Source organism: Carcharodon carcharias, chromosome 32 (genome assembly GCF_017639515.1).
Source record: "Carcharodon carcharias isolate sCarCar2 chromosome 32, sCarCar2.pri, whole genome shotgun sequence".
In the NCBI taxonomy this organism is placed as follows: Eukaryota; Metazoa; Chordata; class Chondrichthyes; order Lamniformes; family Lamnidae; genus Carcharodon; species Carcharodon carcharias.
The window spans coordinates 10502117-10524685 of record NC_054498.1 but is presented as its reverse complement, the minus strand read 5'-3'; the positions used below and the strand labels follow the sequence as shown (position 1 = coordinate 10524685).

General features: G+C 44.9%; 1 protein-coding gene across 4 annotated transcripts in view; it reads right to left on the bottom strand.

Moving 5' to 3' along the window:
* The window catches only part of LOC121272069 (collagen and calcium-binding EGF domain-containing protein 1-like), a 166792-nt gene that overhangs the window by 38617 nt on the left and 105606 nt on the right, over positions 1 to 22569 (bottom strand). For 3 of the 4 annotated variants that reach the window (XM_041178493.1, XM_041178494.1, XM_041178495.1), the window contains exon 3: positions 16448 to 16500. In XM_041178493.1, the coding sequence (XP_041034427.1) occupies positions 16448 to 16500 (53 nt within the window). Of the gene's footprint in view, positions 1 to 16447; positions 16501 to 20592; positions 20911 to 22569 lie in introns of all 4 variants that reach the window. The other variant, XM_041178497.1, reaches the window with a different exon arrangement.

The following is a 22569-nucleotide window of genomic DNA, read 5'->3' as shown; positions in this document are numbered from 1 at the left end:
GTACACCCTTAAGTCCAGAGGTTCTCAATCTTTTTCATCCACTCACCACTCAAAATGCAGACCACCGACCGGTTCTACCTCAGCTGCTTTCGCTTGCCACCACAAAAAACTCATGAGAATTAATGGGAAGAATGGCACTGCTCTGATGAAACACCAGTGAGGTGATGTTTTCCTTTAAACTTGGAGAGCTTCAGTCTCGTGTCGGCCTCTCGACCGATTCCTATTCTTTGTTTTCAGCCCCACAAGTCTTGAAAATCTGATCTAGTAGTTGTACATTGTAATAGGAACATAACTATTGCGTAATAGTTACACAATAAGTTAATGCACAACTGCATTCTTCTTGCTTGCACCTATGATGATTATCGGGGATGAGGGATCTAGCCTGTTCTCTTATATGTCACATGCCCGCGGACCACCTGAAAGACTCTTGTGGACCACACCTTGAGAACCATTATTTTGTTCTATCATTTGGGCACTTGGTCAGATTTGATGCAGGATTTTTGTTATCTCCCCTGTCCTATGGCCACACATCTCGACTTCCCATTGCGCCAGGAGTGTATGCGATTCCTCCTCCACTACTTTCACAAAGTCAACATTCACTGTACAAGGTGAATCTTTAGTTCATAAACTAACTTACCAAATGGGCAGAACATATTCTTCAAAGACCAAAGATACTGCTTCATTAGAAGCACAAATGAGAGCAAACTAGAGGTGGCCTTATAGGAGCTGGAGTAACATTCTGTGAGTGAATTTGTGGCCTCTGCCCTTGACCCTACATTATCACTGGATCATAACTGAACCTTATCAGGCTTGGAGAGCGACAAGGAAGGTTTATGAAACTATATCACATTGGACAAAAATGATGAAGCACAACATGATAAAGTTTTATAGTAACTATTCTAATTGTAAATCAGGGTAACTCAGCAAGTGGTTGTCAAAGAATGTAGCCCCGTTTTCTATTTGGCTCATTCTTTTCTCCAGACAACAATATCCCAGATGAGTTCCCATCATTGAATCTGATGTCTTAAACTGAACCTCAGAAATACTCGAAATAATAACACTATTACTGACTGACGCATTGCTTGAGGGTAATTAGGTGTCAGCGGTGGCTCAATTGGTAACACTCTCGCTTATTAGTCGTACATATTCAATATATGTCCCAGTGCTTGTCGCAGTGCTTTGGGACATCAAGAAAGGCAAGAATGTCCTTCTTCCTTCATCGTGGACAAGTAATTGCTCTGCCTGTGCTCAAGATGGCTCTGTACATGGAGTCAGTTTTCAACCGAGTTGCTTGAGCCTATCGATTGGTCTTGCAACACCAGAGCTGTTGGACTGTGGATGGACTTCCCACAAAGACACGGGCTAGCTTATTTAGTGGGGCCACTATGAAGTATCATCAGTTGCAAGATGACCGCCAGTCCATTTTTGGGTTGTCAACTTCTCCAGAATTGCCCTGGAGCCTCCAGGGGTTTATGAAATTTCACAGACATTGCTGTGAGCAACTCTTGGAAGCAAACTCATTGGGGTGTTCTTTTGTTTTGAACATTGTGTGTTTGTTTACAAGTTCCTTGAATACTTTCATTTTTTAGCTATGAACATATTGGTGATTGGAGAAGAGAAAAAAAGCCACTTCACGGGTTGGAGACACTAGGTCATGTGTTAAAACCTTCAGGATAGCAACACCAAACCATGCTTGAAGTACCACAGTCCCACACTCACTTCACATGCTACTGAGCTGAGTTTGGAACAGTTGAACTTAACCCAGAAGTATGGCGATGAAGAAAAAAAGGTGGTTTCCATTTATGCAGTATTAGAGGTCCACATTACCAGCATCTACTTTCAGTTAGATACCAGCTTTAACAGTCTAACAGCCGTATTATAAATGCATGCACTAAATGTGGAAGAAAATGGCCCTGGCCTGAAGTAACATCTCACAAAAATCAAGGTCCTGCTTCTGTCTTGTTGTCACTACCTCCTTTTGTATCCCATTCAATTAATAGTGTTGCCTCTTAATCGAACCCACTGTTCTTCTTCCTTCATCGTGGACAAGTAATTGCTCTGCCTGTGCTCAAGATGGCTCTGTACATGGAGTCAGTTTTCAACCATGGCACTGCCATGGCATTAGCTTGTGTGCAAAGTGCCACCCAACCCCCATGGGCAGCAAATTGCAGTCTTTGTCAGTTTGACTCATGGCACGTCATTCTGCTTTCTGGACCAGGACAAGTTGGCAGGTACAAGAAAGAATGACGTGCATTTATATAGCACTTTTCACGACCACCGAATGTCTCAAAGCGCTTCACAGCCAATGAAGCACTTTAGAAGCAGTCACAGCGAACAGCAATGTGCTAATGACTAGATAATCTGGTTTTTTGTGATGTAACTGAGGGATTTTTTTTTGACCAGGACACTGGGGATAGTTAAAAGCAAAATACAGCGGATGCTGGAAATCTGAAACAAAAACAAAAACTAGCTGGAAAAACTCAGCAGGTCTGACAGCATATGCGGAGAGGAACACAGTTAACGTTTCGAATCTGTATGACTCTTCATCAGAACTGTTCTGATGAAGAGTCATACGGACTCGAAATGTTAACTGTATTCCTCTCCGCAGACACTGGGGATAGTTTCTCTCCTCTTCTTCAAAATTGTTCCATATGTTCTTTTACATCCACTCAACAGGCAGATGGGGAAACCTTGGTTTTAACATCCCATTTGAAAGACAGCACCTCTGACGGTGCAGCACTCCCTCAGCACTACATTGAGAGTGTCTTGATTTTTGTGCTCAAGCACCGGAGTGGAAATTGAACCCAGAACCTTGTGACTTAAAGATGAGTGTTACCAACTGTGCCACAGCTAACCAAAGAAAAGAATGAACTCACTTTTATATAGAGTCCCAAGAGCTTGAGAGCTAATTAAGCACTTCTGAAGTGTAAATACTATTGGTAGCATGACAGCTAATTTGCAAGGGATCAGAAACTGCAATGAGATAAATGGCCAGGTCATCTGATTATTTCTTTAAGTGATGTTGATTGAGGGATAAATATTGGTCAGTACACTGGGAGAGAATTCCCTGGTTCTTCAAATAGTGCTGGGAGAGGACTGACAAGACCCATTTATATCTGAAGTATCCTCTTGGGTTCTGCGCTCTGGAGTAGAGTCTTGAACTCACACAGCCTTCTGACGCAGCAGAGAAAGTGAACCAGGGCTGACAACTTCACGCTTCATCACCGATAGAACTTTGAACTGACTGTGCATGGGAAATATAGCACCTTTAAATGAAGTAACCACATTCCAAGGCGCTTCACTGACATAATCAAACAAAACATGACACCAAGCCAAGAACAGACATATTAGGACAGGTGATCAAAAGCTTGATCAAAGAGATGGGCTTCAAAAAGTCTACTGAGAAAGAAAGAGAGAGAGAGTGAGTTAGAGAAATGAAGAGATTTACAATAACAACAACTTATATTTAATATAGTGCCTTTGACAATATAAAACGTCCCAAAGCATTACCCAAGAACACTATAGAACCAAGTATGACACTGAGGTACACGCGGAGAAATCAGGTCAAATGACCAACAGCTTGGTCAAAGAGGAAGGTTTTAAGGATTGTCTTAAAAGAGGAAAGTGAGGTAGAGGTGGAGAGGTGTAGGCAGGGAATTTCAGAGCGTGGGCAATTGAAGGCATGGGTACTGTTGGTGGAATGATGAACAACAGGGACGCTCAAGGGGCCAGAATTAGAAGAGCATAAGTATCTCGGAGGGTTGTGGGGCTGGAGGAGGTTACAGAGATCTGGAGGGGTGAGAATTTTAAAATTGCGGCACTGCACAGAACTTTCTCATTTGTGTCTACCGGTAATTTTAATCTCTTCCTGCAGAGTCAAGAGTCAAATATAATTAGAAGCAGCTTCACAATATGAGTCGGCATTATTGTTTTATCAATGTAATCATTGTGCAAACAAAAAAGCCCAAATAAACCCAACACCTCCTTAAGGATTTAAGTGTTCATGTCATATAAAATTGCTGACAATCCTTGAGAATGCAGACAAATGGTGAATAAGGGCCACCACCTACTCCTTTTGATCTATCATTGTCACAATAATTTGTTGTAACTTTCCTGACAGATACTCCTTTGTGCAATAAACAGCCTCCTGTTCTCTCGCCTCAGTTGTAGAATGATTTGTTTCCTGCTTGACCTTTTAACTCATTCCTAGTTGCATCTTTACCGAACAAGTTCCACACCTGCCCACAATATCTTCTCAGTCTACTGCTCTGTGCAGGTGGACCAATCAGCAAAGCACAAATGCATCTGGCTAAATAACCTCCTCGTTCACTGAAGTTGGTGACTTCTAATAACAATGAAGCCAACGAATTGTGAGGATCACTCGGGGAAAATTGTATGTGTGTGTGTATGCGCTTATGCAGGTGCATGTGTGTGCATAGAGGGAGTGTGCACGCATGTGTGTGTGGGTGCGCATGCTTATGTGTGAGAGGGTGTATGTATGTGTGTATGTGTGTGTACAGGAATGTGTGTGCATGTGTACACAAGTGCATATGTGTGTGTATGCGTGTGGGTATGTGTGCATTAATTCCTTTTCAATAAAAAATAAGTCCTTTTGTTCTACTTCATCGTGCCTAAACACCACTGAAATGAAACAACATAAATTATAATGGTTTACTCATATTCCCTTTCCAATTATGTTAGATCAAAATTTAGGAGGATCCCAAAAGTATGCAAATTCCTGATGTATGTAAATGATCCATTATAGCATGCACAAAGTCTCCTTAAGATCCTGCAGGTCAAATTTTAACACATCTCGCCTGAGGCAATTGTTAAAATGGGGTTGGGTCCACACTTCATTCCAAATGCATTCCTGCCCAATGTCATTTTAACCAGGGACATCTCAGGCACACGGATCTTATTCAATATTCTGAAGTCAGGGTCCGATGATGTCATTGCCACTCCAATGTAATTCTTACTTAAAATCATTGCGTGTGGTCAAACCCATCCTGCCCCACCACCTTTCCTCCTACCCTCCCCATCCCGACCCGGTCTTTGTGGCACACGATGCAGCACGTTTCTTTCAATATTCTCTCATGGGATGTGGGCATCACTGAGAAGTTCGGAATTTGTTGCTAATCGTTAATCGCCCCTGAGAAGTTGGTGATGAGCCACCTCCCGACCCATTGCAGGCCACATGGTGCAAGCTCAGTGCTGCTGGGAAGGGAGCTCCAAGATTTTGACCCAGAGATTGTGAAGGAACAGCGATGTAGTTCCAAGTCAGGATGGTCTGGGACTCGGGAGGGCAACATGCAGTTGGTGGTGTTCTCATGTGTCTGCTTCCCTTGTCCTTTTCTAGGTGGTAGTGGTTGTGTGTTTGGAAGATGCTGCCTAAGGAGCCTTGGTGAGTTGCTGCAGTGCATCTTGTGGATGGTGCACACACTGCTGCTACTGTGCGTTGCTGGTGGAGGGAGTGGATGTTTAAGGTGTTGGATGGGGTGCTAGTCAAGCGGGCTGCTTTGTCCTGGACAGTGTCAAGCTTCTTGAGTGTTGTGGGAGCTGCACTCATCCAGACAAGTGGAGAATATTCCATCACACTCTGATTTGTGCTTTGTAGATAGTGGACAAGCTTTGGGGAGTCAGGCGGTGAGTTACTCATCTCAGAATTATTTTAAACAAAACTCTGGTTAGTTGTGTAATTTGGTTGCTACAGGTGTTTGTACGCACGGAGATCATTTTAATGACACACCAGTGCAGCACAGGGCCACTGTTTTGGATGAGAGTTCTCCCCAGTGTTCCAGCCGATATTTGCCCCTCAACCAAAATCATGAAAACAGATTATCTGGTGGCTTAGTTCTTTGCTTTTGTGGGAGCTTGCTGTGCACAAACGACGACATTTCAAAAGTACTTCATTGACCACAAAGCATTTTGCAGTATCTTGAAGTCATGACAGGTGCTACAGAAATGCAAGTTCCTTCCTTCATCTTCCTGCAACTCTTGTTGGATGACTCACCTTTAATAGCTTATAAAATCTAACCATCGATTAATAATTCAAAGTGAAGGTATTACTGAGAGCCATTTGTAGGTTTTGGTTGCTTCTCTTGGCAACCTACTCTTCTACAGACTGCCTGGATGGGTGCAGCTCCCACTTGCTTGGACGAGTGCAGCTCCCACAACATGCAAGAAGCTTGACACCGTCCAGGACAAAGCAGCCTGCTTGATTGGTACCACATCCACAAACACTCAATCCCTCCACCTCCGATGCACAGTAGCAACAATGTGTACCATCTACAGGATGCGCTGCAGGAACTCATCAAGGCTCCTTCAACAGGACCCTCCAAATCCATGACCACTACCATCTAGAAGGATGAGGGCAGCAGATAGATAGGAATAGTACCACCTGGAAGTTCCCCTCCAAGTCATTCACTATCCTGACTTGGAAATATATCGACTGTTCCTTCACTGTAACTGGGTCAAAATCCTGGAACTCCCTCCCTAACAGCACTGTGGGTGTACCTACACCACATAAGCTACAGCGGTTCACCACCACCTTCTCAAGGGCACCAAGGGATGGGCAATAAATACTGGCCCAGCCAGCGAAGCCCACATCCTGTGAATGAATCAAAAAAGGACAAGAATATGATTACAGTCTGTCCATTCACGAAGAACCACGTCTAGAGTCCATGGAGAATGACCACCGCAGCTTTCTGTTGCTAGACACTAAGAGAAAGCAAACAAACACTATGGGGTTGAGGTTTTTTCAGCATTCACAGCAGGAACTGTGTCTTTCACTGGAGAGCTTTTGTTCTTGTTACAGATTCTGGGATAGCAATCGTTCCATTTGCCTCACTATTGCTCCTCTTTCCATATTGCTTTGATGCAGTGTTCACAGTTCCTGACTGTAATCTGACATTGAAACCTATGTTTTTTTTCAATCTTTTGTGTTCCAGTAGCAAAGTGACTCGTCACTTGGAACAATAGTGTTCACCTCAAAGAAAAGACAACAGTGAGCAGCCCCATCTAGTGTTTTAAAGGTAGATGGCAATGTGGCCAATCAATTTATCTATAAGAGTTACAGTAAGCTGAAACTTTCATTGCTATAGCCCCTTTCATATCCTCAGGGTGTCCCAAAATGCTTTCCAGCCAATTAAGTACTTTTGAAATGTAATCATTTGTGCACAGCAAGTTCCCACAGACAGCAAAGCACTAAATGACTAGATGTAGTGACTTAGTGAATAGGAACAGTAGGAGGCTATTGAGGTCCTCAGGCCTAGTATACCATTTAATTAGATCACAGTACTCTAGATCTGAACTCCATCCACCCACCTTGCTTCCATAATGTTTAGTGTCTTTATGTAAGAAAAATCTATTAATAAAGCCTAAAATACTATATGCTTTATTAACTGCTCTCTCAACATGCCCTGCCATCTTCAATGACCTATATACGTATGCACCAAAGTCCCTCTGTTCCTGCACCTCCTTTGGAGGCTCTACCTTTATTTTATACTGTCTCACCATATTTTTCCTGCCACCATGAGTCACCTCACACTTCTCTGCATTGAACTTCATCTGCAACTTGTCTGCCCAATCCACCAACATGTTTATGTCCTTTTGAAGTTCAAGACTATCCCCAGCTTTGAAAAATTGACCCTCAACCTCAACAGCTCTTGGGGGTGAGGGAGGGGGGTGTGGTGGTGAGTGGGTGGGTGTTATGGGTTGCAGATTTCCACTACCTTTTGTGTAAAGAAGTGATTCCTTATGTCAGTCCTCAAATGGTTGAGCTTTAATTTGCTCTGGGCTCCTTCACCAGACAAAATCATTTAAAAAAGACTTGCATTTCTATAGCACCTTTCATGACCTCAGGACATCCCAAAGTGCTTTAGAACTGATTAAACTTTTGCAGTGTAGTCAATCCCCTGCTCTCCTTCAAAAGGGTGCAGATGGGGCTGCGATTTAATGTCTCATCCAAAAGACAGCACTTGCAACGATGCAGCACTCCACTGGAATGTTGGCCTCGATTTTTGTGCTCAAGTTTCTTGAGTGTCTTTAACCCACAACCTTCTGACTCAGCTGAGAATGATAGCAACTAAGCCACTGCTGACACTGGTTTCTCTCTATCCACCCAATGTCCTCCTTTGATCATCTTAAACACAGCAGTCATTCACCCCTTAATTCCACAATTTTTGGAAATGTCCACAGTTTGACAGATAAATGATGCTTAATTTTGCTTAGGAAGGGATTATTGCCTATTTTTTGAGTATCATTTACATCAGGTTTAGCATTATATATAATCTTTGTTTTCTTTGATGCAGCCAACATCAATATGCAAAGAACCTTCTAAAATCAACCATGTCCCATTGAATGAAAGGGCAGGCTCAAGGGGCTGAATGGCCCACTCCCACTCCTATTCCCTATGTTCTTAGGTTCTCATTAAGTGTCGCCTGACAGGCAACTTCCCATGGAAGAAAATTCAGGATCTTCCTCCTGAGTGGTGGAAGTCTCCCTCTTTTCTGTTGACATTCGGTGTCCTTGGGCAACAATTTGGTCAGCTGCATTATAGACAAGGGTCTAAGCAACAGAACAAAACAGCATGTTGATATCCTGCTGTGAATGTAGGAGCAGAACTGAGCCATTCAGCCCCTCAAGCCGATTTCAACATCCTCCTCCTCCTTCTCCTTATGCAGTCCCTCAGATCCGAGGATGACTTCCTTCCACACAGGGATTGTGGGTTCTGAGGTGACTTAAAAGCCCAATGCTGGACCTGCACGCTCTCCCACAGGCGGGGCAGGCAGTGTTTGATGAGGCGGGTGGGTGGGATGCTTGGATTTTGGGCCCGTTCCTTCCGCTGTGTGCGCCGGGCCTCCACCTGGGCCTGTCGGAGATGTTTGAAGTGCTTGGCACCTTCGTGGGTGCTTCTTCTCCAGCCTGAGCATCCTCGAGCAAGGGGTTCCCACAGATCGGTGGGGTTGTAGCAATTTTTCAGGGAGGCTTCAAGGATGTCCCTGATGCGTTTTCCACCATCCAATTAGGTCATGGCTGATCTGTACGTCAACTCTGTTTACCCAACTGGCTTCCCTTAATACCTCATAAAAATCTAGCTCAGTTTTGCAACATTCAAATGACCTTCAACCTCACCAACTTGCTGAGGGGAAGAGTGTTCTAGATTCCCAATACCCATTGTGTAAGGACGTGCTTCCTGATGTCTCACCCCTGTTTGGACCCCTTACACCTGACAGAAAAATTACATGTGCTTGCAAAGTGAACCATGAGAACTGTTATATTCTAGAGCAGTGACTGATGAGCTGGAATTTTGACTGGATTGGTCCAATTTTCCAATGGTCTCAAAAGGCTTTTGAAAAACGTCATTTCAACACTTCAGAAAGTTGTTCTACAACTTGCATAATAACTTCCAAGCCAATAATGCAGAGTTATGATATTTAGCTGGAAGTCATCAGATAAGAAAACAAGTGTCTCGTTAAAAAGCTGAAGAGGCTTTGAGGCAAGCCTATGAAAGCAAACTTAATCCTTTTGTTGAGCTATAAATACCAGAACAAATACTCTGATGTTTAAAACCCACACCATGCCAAATGTTTCTCTTCCTATTTTAACTGGAATTTACAGCATAGATGAAAAAATTGAACAACTTCCTTGTAAAAGATGTCCACATCATGCCAATTACCAGAAACACTTCACAAATACAGTGATTGGAAAAAAAAACCTTATTTGAATATTGCTAAAAAGAGAGACATGTAACTAAAGCTTTTCATCTGTGGTTGACAAAGGTGGTCAAGGAGAGCACCCAATCAAAAACTAAGGCAGTGAAAGCTAGTGGAAGGCCAGAGGATTGGGAAATTTTTAGGAACCAGCAGCAGATGACTAAAAAGCTAATAAAGAAGGAGAAAATTGATTATGAAAGTAAATTGGCAAGAAATATAAAAACAAACAGCAGGAGCTTCTACGGGTATATAAAAAGAGAGTGGCCAAAGTGAGCGTGGGACCCTTGGAGGATGCGACTGGAGAATTGATAATGGGGAACAGGAAAATGGCAGGTAATTTGAGCCAATATTTTGCATCGGCCTTCACGATGGAGGACACTATAAACATCCCAAAGATATCAGATAAGCAAGGAGTTAATGGGAGGAAAGATCTTATAACAGTCTCTATCACAAGGGACAAAGTATTTGACAAACTAATGGGACTAAAGGCAGACAAGTTGCCAGGACCTGATGGTCTGCATCCAAGGGTTTTAAAGGAAGTGGCTGCAGAGATAGTGGTCAAAATATTCCAGAACTCACTTGGTTCCGGGAGGGTCCCAGCGGATTGGAAAATCGCTAATGTGACACTTCTGTTCAAGAAGGGAAGGAGACAAAAAGCAGGAAACTATAGGCCAGTCAGCCTAACATCTGTCATTGGGAAAATGCTAGAGTCCATTATTAAGGAAGAAATAGCAGGACATTTAGAAAAGGTTAACGCAATCAGAGTCAACATGGTTTTGTGAAAGGGAAATCATGTTTGACAAATTTGCTGGAGTTCTTTGAGGATATAACAAGCAGAGTTGATAAAGGGGAACCAGTAGATGTAGCGTATTTGGATTTCCAGAAGGCATTTGATAAGATGCCACAGAAAAGGTTACTGCACAAGATAGGAGATTGGGGTTAATGTATTAGCATGGACTGAGTATTGGTTAACACACAGAAGACAGAGAATCGGGATTAATGAGTCTTGTTCAGGTTGGAAAGATGTAATTAGTGGAATGCCATAAGGATCAGTTCTAGGGCCTAAATTATTTACTATCTATATTAATGACTTGGAGCAGGGGGCAAAAGTGTAATGTATCCAGATTTGCTGATGATAAAAATAGAGGTGGGAGGGCATGTTATGATGAGGACATAAGGAATCTGCAAGGGGATATAGATAGGTTGAGTGAGTGGGCAAAAACTTGGCAGATGGAGTTTAATGTAGGAAAGTGAGAGGTCATGCACTTTGGTAGGAAAAATCAAAAGGCAGACTATCGTTTAAATGGAGAGAGACTCCATTTAAGTGCAGCACAGAGGGATCTGGGTGTTCTTGTGCATGAAACACAAAAAGTTAGCATGTAGGTGTGGCAAGTAATTAAGAAGGCAAATGGAATTTTGGCCTGTGTTGCTAGGGGGTTGGAATTTAAAAATAGGGAAGTCTTGTTACAACTGTACAGGGTGTTGGTGAGGCTGCACCTGGAGTATTGTGTACAGTTTTGGTCCCCGTATTTAAGATAGGATATACAGGCATTGGGGGCAGTTCAGAAGAGATTCACTAGGCTGATTCCAGGGATGGGGTTGACTTATCAAGAACAGCTGAACAGTTTAGGCCTTTATTCATTAGAGTTTTGAAAAATGAGGGGTGAGCTTATTGAAACGTACAAGATTCTGAGGGGGCTTGACAGGGTAGATGTTGAGAAGATGTTTCCACTAGTGGGGGAATCTTGAGCTAGGGGACATGATTACAGGATAAGGGGACACTCATTGAAAACTGAGATATGAAGGAATTTCTTCTCTCAGAGGGTAATGTCTGGAATTCTCTACCCCAGAGAGTTGTAGAGGCTAGATCATGAACTATTTAAAGAGGAGGTAGATAGATTTTTTAAGTATTGGAGTGTTGAGGGCTATGAGGAGCTGGCACAAGAGAGGAGTTGAGGCCTAGAGCTGATCAGCCATGATCTTATTGACTGGCGGGGCAGGCTTGAGGGGCCTGCTCCTGTTTCTTATGTTGTTATGCACTTATCAGTTCAAATGCAAGAATGCCAACTTTCAAACAATCACAACAATTTATACTGCAGGAAAAAAGGCAAATCGACTCTGATTGGCTGAGCGTTGCCATGGCGAAAACAACGGGGAACGATAATCCTCCCCAAGCTTCCGGGTAATTCAAAAAAGGCACAAGGTTCCTGCATATGAATGTGTGTCATTTCTTGCAAGCATAAATGAGCTGTTATGAGTTCAACTGCTTATCTTAAATTGGTTGTTAGTGTAGCTATTAGCGCATTCAGGATTGTTCAGCAAATGCTGCCAAATTACAGAATTACATCCAACAGCAGATATTTTGTTTTAGGTTTTGCAAATATGGGCTGGTTGAGTATGGTCTATACTCTACCTATGAACAACTAAAGGAACGTGCTGTTTGAATCAATCAGCCAATCACTGGGATGTACGGTCTATTGTTAAACCTAACTGTCGTTCAACATTAGGTGTTACATTGCGATAATAATTCTCTTATGAAATTACTATCAATAAAGGTCTGCCAGGAATTCGGGTGGCATCATGTAAACTCAAATTTGAGTTCAAATTTCAGCTGGTGCTGACTCTGACCTCTCTAAACAGAAGGGCTCCAGCTTCCTCAGCATTTGTCAGTCTTGGCTGAGTAGCCTACTGTTATTATTTGATTTCTGCTACAATCGTTTTGCTCACATCATCTGATAAACAAGGAAAAGGATGCATGACATGTGGAAGAGATATTGATGTCATTAAAAAGGGTTTAGGTAGAGTCAACGCAGCTTAATGAAAGGGAAATTGTGTATGACAAATCTGTTTAAGATTCTTTCAGGGAGTAGCTAGCAGGGAGATAAGGGAGAACCAATGGATATAGTATATTTGGATTTTTGGAAAGCACTCAATAAAGTTCCACACAAGGGATGTTTACAAAGATTAGGGCTAATGGGATTGAGGATCGATTAACAGGGAGAAAACAGTGAGTAGGAATAAACTGGTCATTTCTGGCAAGGTGTAACCAGTGATGTGCTGCAAGGATCAATGCATGGGCCTGTTATTTGCATCTATATCAGTGACTTAGATGAAGGAACAGAGAATAAAGTTTTCAAGTTGCTGATGGTACAAAGATATGTGGGAATGTAAGCTGCGAGGAGGACACAAAAAGGCTGGTTAGTGATTGGACAAGAAGGTGGCAGATGGAATATAATGTGGAAAAGTGTGAAATTATCAACTTTGGCTGAAAAAAGTAATCTTTTTCAAAAGTTGCAATACTAGTAAATCTTACAATGCTTTGGGATTTGGGAACCCTTGTACACAAATCATGGAAAGTTAACATGAAGGTCCAGTGAGCAATCAGGACAGCTAATGGTATGTTGGTCTTCATTGCAAGGAGGTTGGAATATAAGAATAATGAAGTCTTGCTACAATTATATAAAGCTTTGGTGAGACCATCTGTGGAGTACTTGCACTCATGGGGGACAATCATGGCAACATCTTGACCAATCAGAGCTGACTTGCTAACCCCTTTTTCTCATGCAGTATAAATTGTTGTTCCCTTTGAAATTCGACATTCTTGCATCTGTTCTGATGAGTGCAAGATGAACAGTTTTAATGGTGTGTCTCTTTTCTCAGCAATAATCAAGTTCTATACCACCAAGCGGCTATTTGTGTGGGATCTTGCTACATTTTGACCAGGAATTGCTGAGCTCAGGGAAAAAGAAATTGTAACGATGCATAAAAAGAACAACAAAGCTCAGGCTCACTGCTTTCCAAAGGAAGTTATTAGGTTTTTTTTTCTCTCCGAAGCATAGTTGTTTCTCTCCTAACCGCACAGATTGTTCTAAAGAAACTGCTGGAGCAGACTTCAATAAAACTGAGCCAATCTCTATACAAACCCAGCAACATCAGATGCCAACATTTTTATGGCTTTGATTTCAATCTCCTTTTTGCACCATTTGCACTGAGTATTTCCAATACGCTCAATTTGCTGACCTGCTTGAAACAGGCTGGCAATATCACTTGGAATTGCAAAGTCTAAAATGTAAAAGGAAGCCTGTTGATTTGGCCCTGAGCTGAACTTTTGACCCCATATCTGTTCCATCACCAAGGCCGCTTCCTTCCACCTCTGTAACGTCGTCCGTCTCCACGCTTGCCTCAGCCCTTCTGCTGCCGAGACCCTCATCTGTGCCTTTGTTACCTCCAGGCTCAACTATTCCAATGCTCTCCTGGCCAACATCCCATCCTCCACCCTCCATAAACTTGAGCTCATCCAAAACTCGTATCCTAAACTCGTGCCATTTCCGGTTCACCTACTTACCCCTGTGCTCACTGATCCACATTGTCACCCAGTCCACTTGTGCCTTGATTTTTAAATGCTGATCCTTCATGAAATGGCCTCTCAACTCTCTATCTCTGTAGCCCCCTCTAGTCCTATAAGCACCAGAACATTGGTCTTATAATTACGGCCTCTTGTGCATCCCCTACTCCCTTCACTCCACCATTGGTGTCTGTTCCTTCAGCTGTCTAGTCCCTAATCTCCAGAACTCCCTTCCTTCCACCTCTCTCTCCTCCTAAAAGGCACTGTTCCAGCCACTTGCACACCTGTCCTCATGTCTCCTTCTTTGGCTATGTGTCAGTTTTTGGTTGATTCATGCCCCTGTAAATCACCTTTAGATGTTTTGCCATCCGAAAGGTGACATATAAGTGCAAGTTGTTGTTGTAGCCAAAGAATGAATTCTGATTGGATTTTCCGGCCTTAAAAGCTCTTATGTACACCATAGCAACAGAATAGGTCATTCCATGGTATCATCCTCCTGTACTTCTAAAACTGTGCCCTCCAAGTACACCTTCTAATCAAAAGGCAAATGGAATGTTGATTTTTATAACTAGAGGCTACTAGAATACAAAGAGGAGGAGGTTTTGCTACAGTTATGCAAAGCCCTGGTTAGACCACATCCAGAATACTGTGTACAGTTCTGGGCACTGCCCCTGAGAGAGGAGACATTGGCCTGGGCAGGAGAGCAGTGCAAATTCCCCAAGGCTCCAAACGTTACATTCTGAGCAAAGATGACACAAACCAGGCTTATTTTTATTTTTTTTTTCTTTATCCTTTCATGGGGTGTGGGCCAGCATTTGTTGCCCATCCCTCACTCCCCTTAAACGGAGGGTCTTGCTTGGCTGTCTCAGAGGGGCGGTTAAGAGTCAACCACGTCGCTGTAGGTGAGGACAGCCGATTTCCTTCCCTAAAGGGCATTAGTGAGCCGGATTGGTTTCTACGGCAACCGATGATAGTTTCGCGGGGGGGGGGGGGGTGGGATCCTCGGGGTCATCGGGCCAGGGAAACAGTCCGCTGCCCGACATCGGCCCACATGCGCGAGTTCACGCCGGCCGGCCAATTTACGCTGAGCCAGTGGGAAAGGCGAGCTGAGAAGCTCAGCGCTGCTGGGGGGGTGGGGGGCTGGGCGGCGGGGTGGGGGGGGGGCGGCGGAGGCAGGAGGAATACGAGCACAAAAGCCTGCGCGTGTCTGTGGGGAGCGCGCAGTGAAAGCTCCCTGAAGCCAGGGAGCCAGACAGTTTTAAAAGCAAAAAGAAAGATTTTTAAAATCTGAGACATGTCCCCGACATAGGCCTCACTCACAGTCACATAAACAGAATAAAAACTCTGCCCCAAATTTTCTATTTATTTATTTATTTATTTAATCGTGGAAACCTCATCCCACCCTTAGATGAGGTTTCCTAAAAACAAAATCCAAAGGCCCCATGGCTGATTTGCCCACCTGCCAACCGTAAGGTTGGACGGGCAGCGAAAAATAGCTTTTAATTAATCGATTGATGGCCTTAATGGACCTCTCAAGACCTCTCAATTGTCGGCGGACACACCGCCAACTCTCGTGCACACCCGCCGACCGAAATATCGTGCGAGTGCGTGATGACCTCGGGACACTCGTCCCGCGCTGTTTCAGGCCCGATCGGGTAGGAGGTGTGCCTCTCCGCAGGATGTAAAATCCTGCCCTTGGTCACCTTGACTGAGATCAACTTCCAACTCCAGACCTATTAATTCAGAATCCAACAGCTGCCGTGGTGAGATTTGAACCTGTGTCCTCTGGGCATTCACCTGGGTCTCTGGATTACCAGCCCAGTGATATTACCACTACACCACCATCTCCTGAAAACATTACATTACCTAGGATACAGGAGGTGAAGCGGTGGCTTGATTGAGGTTTTTAGGGATTTTGAAAGGATTTAATGAGGTGGAGAATTATTTCTTTTCTGTTGGTGTCTCATAACGATGACATAACCTTAAAATCAGAAGAAGGAAAGAAGTTGGGAAACATTCCTTTACACAAACGGTAGCAGTAGTGTTCATTTCTCTCCAATGAAACAGACTCTATTAATAATTTTAAATCTCAGATTGATAGATTTTTTGCTAACCAAGGGTATTGAGGGACGTGGAGTCAAGGCGGCTGATGGGATTGAGACACAGATCAACCATGACCTCATTAAATGGCGGAACAGGCTTGAGGGGCTGAATGGCCTCCTGCTCTCGCAGTCATCTGTGATCAAACTTGGGGAAAGGGGGCAATCATCTCCAGGCAATTCTTCCAGCAAAATTATTCGAGCATCCTTCCAACAAAAGTTTTATTCCCCTTAATCACACAAACGCTGAGGGAGATTCGCCAAAGATGACTAAATGATGCACAACTTACCATCAGGAATGCACTGTCCAAGGACAAATCTGTAACCCTTGCAACATTTCTTCCTGAGTATAGAAAATAAAACACAAAAATTAGCACACTGTAAATTTAACACATTATTTTCGATGCTGTGAGTCCTAAACTGAGAGACAGGGCCCACCCATATAGTAGCGCAAGATCTTCAATTGCATCATCTCGCCAGTTAGGAAAGTCTCTCTCTCATAGGATCAGTGGGTAGCACTCTCGTCCCTTGAGTCTGAACGTGGTGGGTTTAAGCCCCGTCCCAGGACTAGAGCATGTGATGTAGTCTCTCACTCCAGCACAGTACGGAGGGAGTGCTGCACTGTCAGGGGTGCAGTCTTTTAAACGAGAGGCTGTGTTCGACCTCGCAGATGGAGGTAAAAGATCCCGGGATACTATTTCAAGAACGAGAAGGGGTGTTTGCTTTGGATAAATATTTAATCCCTCAATCAGCATGACTTAAACAAAAAAAACTGATGTTTATGGGCGCTTGCTGTGCACAATTTGGCTGCCACATCTCCTACATTGCAGCAGTGACTACACTTCAAAAACAACCTCACTGGCTTTAAAGTGCTTTGGGACATCCTGAGGTTGTGAAAGGCACTATGGAAATGCAAATTCTTTATTTCCTGGCCGAACACAGGAGTGAGAGTTTTACTCTTGGTCGAACTGCTATACCAAACTTGGGAGTGCTGGATGTCAAAACTGTCCAAAAAAGAAATGGTTTCTTTCCCCAGCATTAACATCTCTTTACTTTGGGTGCAAAATTCACAAAAGAGAAACATTTGTAAATGGTTTTTCTTTAAGGGAAAGCTCAAGCTATTCGTTAGTTGATTAATGAGGGTGACTAATAAAAATGGGTCTTCTGTAAAAATGTAATGCAAGGTGAAGACAGCGCGTGGCCAAAATTAATGAAACGAGTCCTTCACTGCAGCAGCGTCAAAATCATGTTTGTGGATGCCTGTGGTCGTTTGGAATGTTTCTCAAAGACTGAGATCTCATTCAGCAATCAATGAGTGAACAATGGCCCGACCAGTAAAGCTGCTGTTTGAAGCTCTTCTCGCTTTCCTTCTCCATGTTCCGAAAAAACAAATAGAAAACAAGTTGGCAGTGGCATAGCAAGCAGCTAATTTCCTCAAGGCCTGTCCGAAGGACAGTGCTCCAGACCAAATTATACCGGACCTAGGTCAAAGCTGCGGAGGGTAGTCAGCATTCCCTGGGGCAGAGGGGGAAGGAAGGAGATCAGCCTGGGCTCCCCAACCCTGGCCCCTGTGTTTTTTCTGAATAATGCAGACAGGACGAGCTCGGTTATGGTGCCTTTAAAGGGAGAGACCTTTGCCTCTCAGTCTGTCAGTACCCATCGCCTCGACTCTTGGGTGAAAGCTAACCATTTTAATGAGCTACTGGAGGTCTGTTTGCACACGTGGGATTCTACCTTACCAAACTGACTGGAGCAGATCAGGAGACAACTTCAATCTAAAGTTGAATCATGCAGTTTCGATCTTTCCTAACCTGATTCACAAATGTGCTATCTGGCTGGACTGATCTCTCTAACCTTCTCCAACCCTACATCGTTCCAAGAACACCCCATTCCTCAAATTTTGGCCTCTTCCCCTTCGTTCCACCTTCTTCTGCCTGTGACCCTAATTCTGGAACTCTCTCCCTCAACGCCTCTGCCTCTCTCTCTCCTCCTTTAAGACACTCCTTTAAAAACCACTTCTTTGAGCAAGCTATTGTCACCTATCCTAATATCTCCTTATTTAGCTCGATGTCAAACATTTACTCCCATGAATTGCCTCGGCCATTTTATTATGTTAAAGGCTCTATATAAATGCAAGTTGTTGTTGCTGATGATGACTCTGGAAGGTAGCAGTCAAGAGTTTCCTTGAGTTATGTAGCTCGGTGTCTGATAAAGTTTCTAGGAAGCACCTCGTGGACATTCTACAAGCACTATAAAAATGCAAGCTCCCATTGTTGACCTTGAACCCACTCCACACAATCAGGATAAAGATCTCCTCTCTCTTCAAGAAACAGCCAATTTAAAATGAATCAAAGAAGCTTGTAAAACCTATAAGCTGACAAAACAAGACTGCTCGTAACATGGCAATTTTATTGAGGTGATGACGATAGTAGAGTTACACAGTGAAACGTTGTGCTGGGATTGAGAGCTACTATGCTTGTGAGATTGAAGCTAAAGTATGTCATGGGGTTATGTCTCCAGTCGCCGTAACCTGCTCCAGCCCTACAATCCTCTGAGATCTCCACACTCCTTCCATTTTAGCCTCAGTTTTAATCGCTCCACCATTGGTGGCCATGCCTTCAGGTGCCTGAGCCCTAAACTCTGGGGAGTCTAGAACACAGTTTCAAAATTAGAATTCTCCCATTCAAGAAGGGGACAGGAATTTTTTTTTCTCTCAGGTGGTCACTAGTCTGTGGCATTCTCTTTCCCAGAGAGCAGTGGATGCTGGGTCATTAAATTAATTCAAGGCAGATTTAGTTAGGTTTTTGATCGACAAGAGAGTCGAGGGTGGGGAATGGTAGGTGGGGGTGCAGACAGCAAAGTGAAGTTGAGATGACAATCAGATTAGCCATGATCTTATCGAATGGCCGGAAGGCTCAAGAGGCTGAATGGGCCTACTTCTGCTCCTAATTTTTGTGTCCTGAAATTTCCCCTCTAATCCTCTCCACTTCTCTGCTTTTATTTTAATCTGTTCATGGGACTTGGGCATGACTAGCTGGGCTGGCATTTATTGCCCATCCCGATTTATTGCCCTTGTTCAGAGTCAACCACTTTGCAAGTGGGCATTGGTCTGGAGTCACATGTAGGCCAGACCAGGGAAGGACAGCAGATTTCTTTCCCTAAAGGACATTAGTGAACCAGATGGGTTTTTACAAAAAAAAAATCAGTAATGGTTTCATGGTCAGACTCTTAATTCTAGACTTCTATTGAATTCAAATTTCACCATTTGCTGTGGTGTGATTTGAACCCAGATCTCTGGATTACTAGTCCAGCAACCAGACCACTACACCACCATCTCAAGATACTCCTTGAGCCTACTTCTTTCAGCAATCCTCATATCCTCTTAGGTGACTTGATATTTGATAACACTCTCTAAATGTTTTGGGATGTTATACTGCATTAAAGGCTCTAAATAAACGCAAGTTGTTGTAGCTTGAAGTTGGTCGTAGTGTATCTGGGAATACGTGGGACTCATGCAGAAGCCTCTGTACCGATATTGGAGTTATTCTTAGCACAATGTTAATCGACAGACTGGAATGGAAATTTAATGTTCTGCCTTCACTGCTCAGCATGTGGGAGAACAAACACAGGCCCAGTGACCACTTTGCAGAAGACCCTTTGTTCAGTCCGCAAGAGTGACCCCCAAGTTTTCAGTCACCTGTCACCTTAATTCTCCACCTTGCTCCCACTCTGATCTTTCTGTCCTTGGCCTGCTGCAGTGTTCCAAAGAAGCTCCATGCCATCTCGAGGAACAGCACCTTATCTTATGACCGGGCACTTTACAGCCTTCTGGGCTCAACATCGAGTTCAATAATTTTAGATTGTAAACTGCTGCCCCTCTCCCCCAATCCCCCCACCCCCCCGCCCCCACCAATATTGTTTGATTTTTCTTTGCTAGTTTGCTATTTTCGTTTATTGTCTCTCTTACTGGGCAGAAAGGTGGTGGGTGGGGAGCCTTCTCGCCTCTGCCAAAACTAAGTCCAGCTCATGGATGGCTGGCCCATTCCATTGTCAATTAAAGCCCTTAAGCGGGCATTTAATTTTGCCATCACTGGGGTATTAAAACCAGTGTTATAACCCCAGACGAGATCCCCAACTTTGTTACGACCAGGTGAGGAGGAAGGAGCTGGCTCCCCTTTTTATTGAACCTCTTTGGTTGGTCACAGCAAAGGTTTGTTTAAGATTCTTTCCTCGTGGATACCTTTTTCCAATCCTAATGTATTTACCTTTTATAAGCAGCCAATTTAACCAGGCTTTCTTGAATGAAAGAAAGAGTAAGTTTATTAGTGATTGAAACCCGAGGAAAAATAGTAAAGATGTGACACACACCCACATGCCACGCACACGGGTCAGAAATGGGAGAGTTGAATCCAAATCAAAGTTAAAAAGAATATACAAATCTGTCCTTGGCTTGTCCATGAGGCATAGATGGTGCTATGTTGTGCTGTTAATTTGGGTGATTTCGGTAGAGCTGACTTTGGTAGATTAGCAGTCCGTTGGAGACACTTGTTGGCTTGTCCCGGAGGGAGAGGTGACCTGGTTGTCTCTTCAAGAGGCTGTCCTATTTCTTTCTGCTTGCTGTCTGCTAGACAACTTGCCTCCAGCGAGAGAGAGAGAGAGAGAGAGAGATGGTCTGAGGTTGTTCTTCTTGCTTCTTTGTTCTTCTGCTCTCACTGGCCTTCAGCCAGTTTTAATCCATTTTCTCTGTGTATTCCTGGGAGGGGGAAATAAGCATGTATTGCATCTATAGTCCATTTTGTTTTCTATCCCAGAACTTTTGTACGCATTGAGATATAAATCAACAGGTTTTTTTGGATTTCTGGTGGGATGTACATCCATTGTCTCCACAACCACAGGAGATTAAAGCCCAGTCTTTTGCATCTTCCATAGCTTTCTTTCACGTGTCTCTGTTTGAAGTGGGCCTTGACACCTCTTCAAGTGTGAAATTCCATGTTCTCAGGACAGGTCTGTCAGTAGAACCAACATATGAATTTTCCAGAAAGTGGTCACTTTTGCAATATCAGCCATCTTTTGATCAGTGCTTTGACTTATATTTCTTCAAAAGACACAGGTCTTTGTTAAAGAGTTGAATATGGCCATAGGTAATCTGGGAAGCTATAGCGCACTTTCATGACACCGGCGGTGATGGGCCTGTTGCCACACAGGGAGCCCAAACAGGCCGGTTGCTTTGAGTGCCTTCAGGCTCTTGGGAAGGGGAGGGAGGCTGTGTGGAGGGGAGGGAGGCTGTGGGGAGAGGAGGGAGGCTGTGGGGAGAGGAGGGAGGCTGGGGGGAGAGGAGGGAGGCTGTGGGGAGGGGAGGGAGGTTGTGGGGAGAGGAGGGAGGCTGTGGGGAGGGGAGGGAGGATGTGGGGAGGGGAGGGAGGTTGTGGGGAGAGGAGGGAGGCTGTGGGGAGGGGAGGGAGGATGTGGGGGGAGGGAGGCTGTGGGGAGAGGAGGGAGGATGTGGGGAGGGGAGGGAGGATGTGGGGAGGGGAGGGAGGCTGTGGGGAGAGGAGGGAGGATGTGGGGAGGGGAGGGAGGCTGTGGGGAGAGGAGGGAGGCTGTGGGGAGGGGAGGGAGGATGTGGGGAGGGGAGGGAGGCTGTGGGGAGAGGAGGGAGGATGTGGGGAGGGGAGGGAGGATGTGGGGAGGGGAGGGAGGATGTGGGGAGGGGAGGGAGGCTGTGGGGAGAGGAGGGAGGCTGTGGGGAGGGGAGGGAGGATGTGGGGAGGGGAGGGAGGCTGTGGGGAGAGGAGGGAGGATGTGGGGAGGGGAGGGAGGATGTGGGGAGGGGAGGGAGGATGTGGGGAGAGGAGGGAGGATGTGGGGAGGGGAGGGAGGATGTGGGGAGGGGAGGGAGGATGTGGGGAGGGGAGGGAGGATGTGGGGAGAGGAGGGAGGATGTGGGGAGGGGAGGGAGGATGTGGGGAGGGGAGGGAGGCTGTGGGGAGAGGAGGGAGGATGTGGGGAGGGGAGGGAGGCTGTGGGGAGGGGAGGGAGGCTGTGGGGAGAGGAGGGAGGCTGTGGGGAGGGGAGGGAGGATGTGGGGAGGGGAGGGAGGCTGTGGGGAGAGGAGGGAGGATGTGGGGAGGGGAGGGAGGCTGTGGGGAGAGGAGGGAGGATGTGGGGAGGGGAGGGAGGCTGTGGGGAGAGGAGGGAGGATGTGGGGAGGGGAGGGAGGCTGGGGGGGAGGGGAGGGCAGGTCCTTCATTGTCGGGCGCTCAGTGCCTGAGTGAATGACCCAGACCTGGGCGGGGTGGGTGGGAAAACATGGGGACAGCCACCCCCGGCCCTGTCCTTGCTGCTGATATCACTCCCTCTCTTTAACCAGCAACCGTCATCCCACCTCCCAACTCACTTGTTGGTCTGGGAT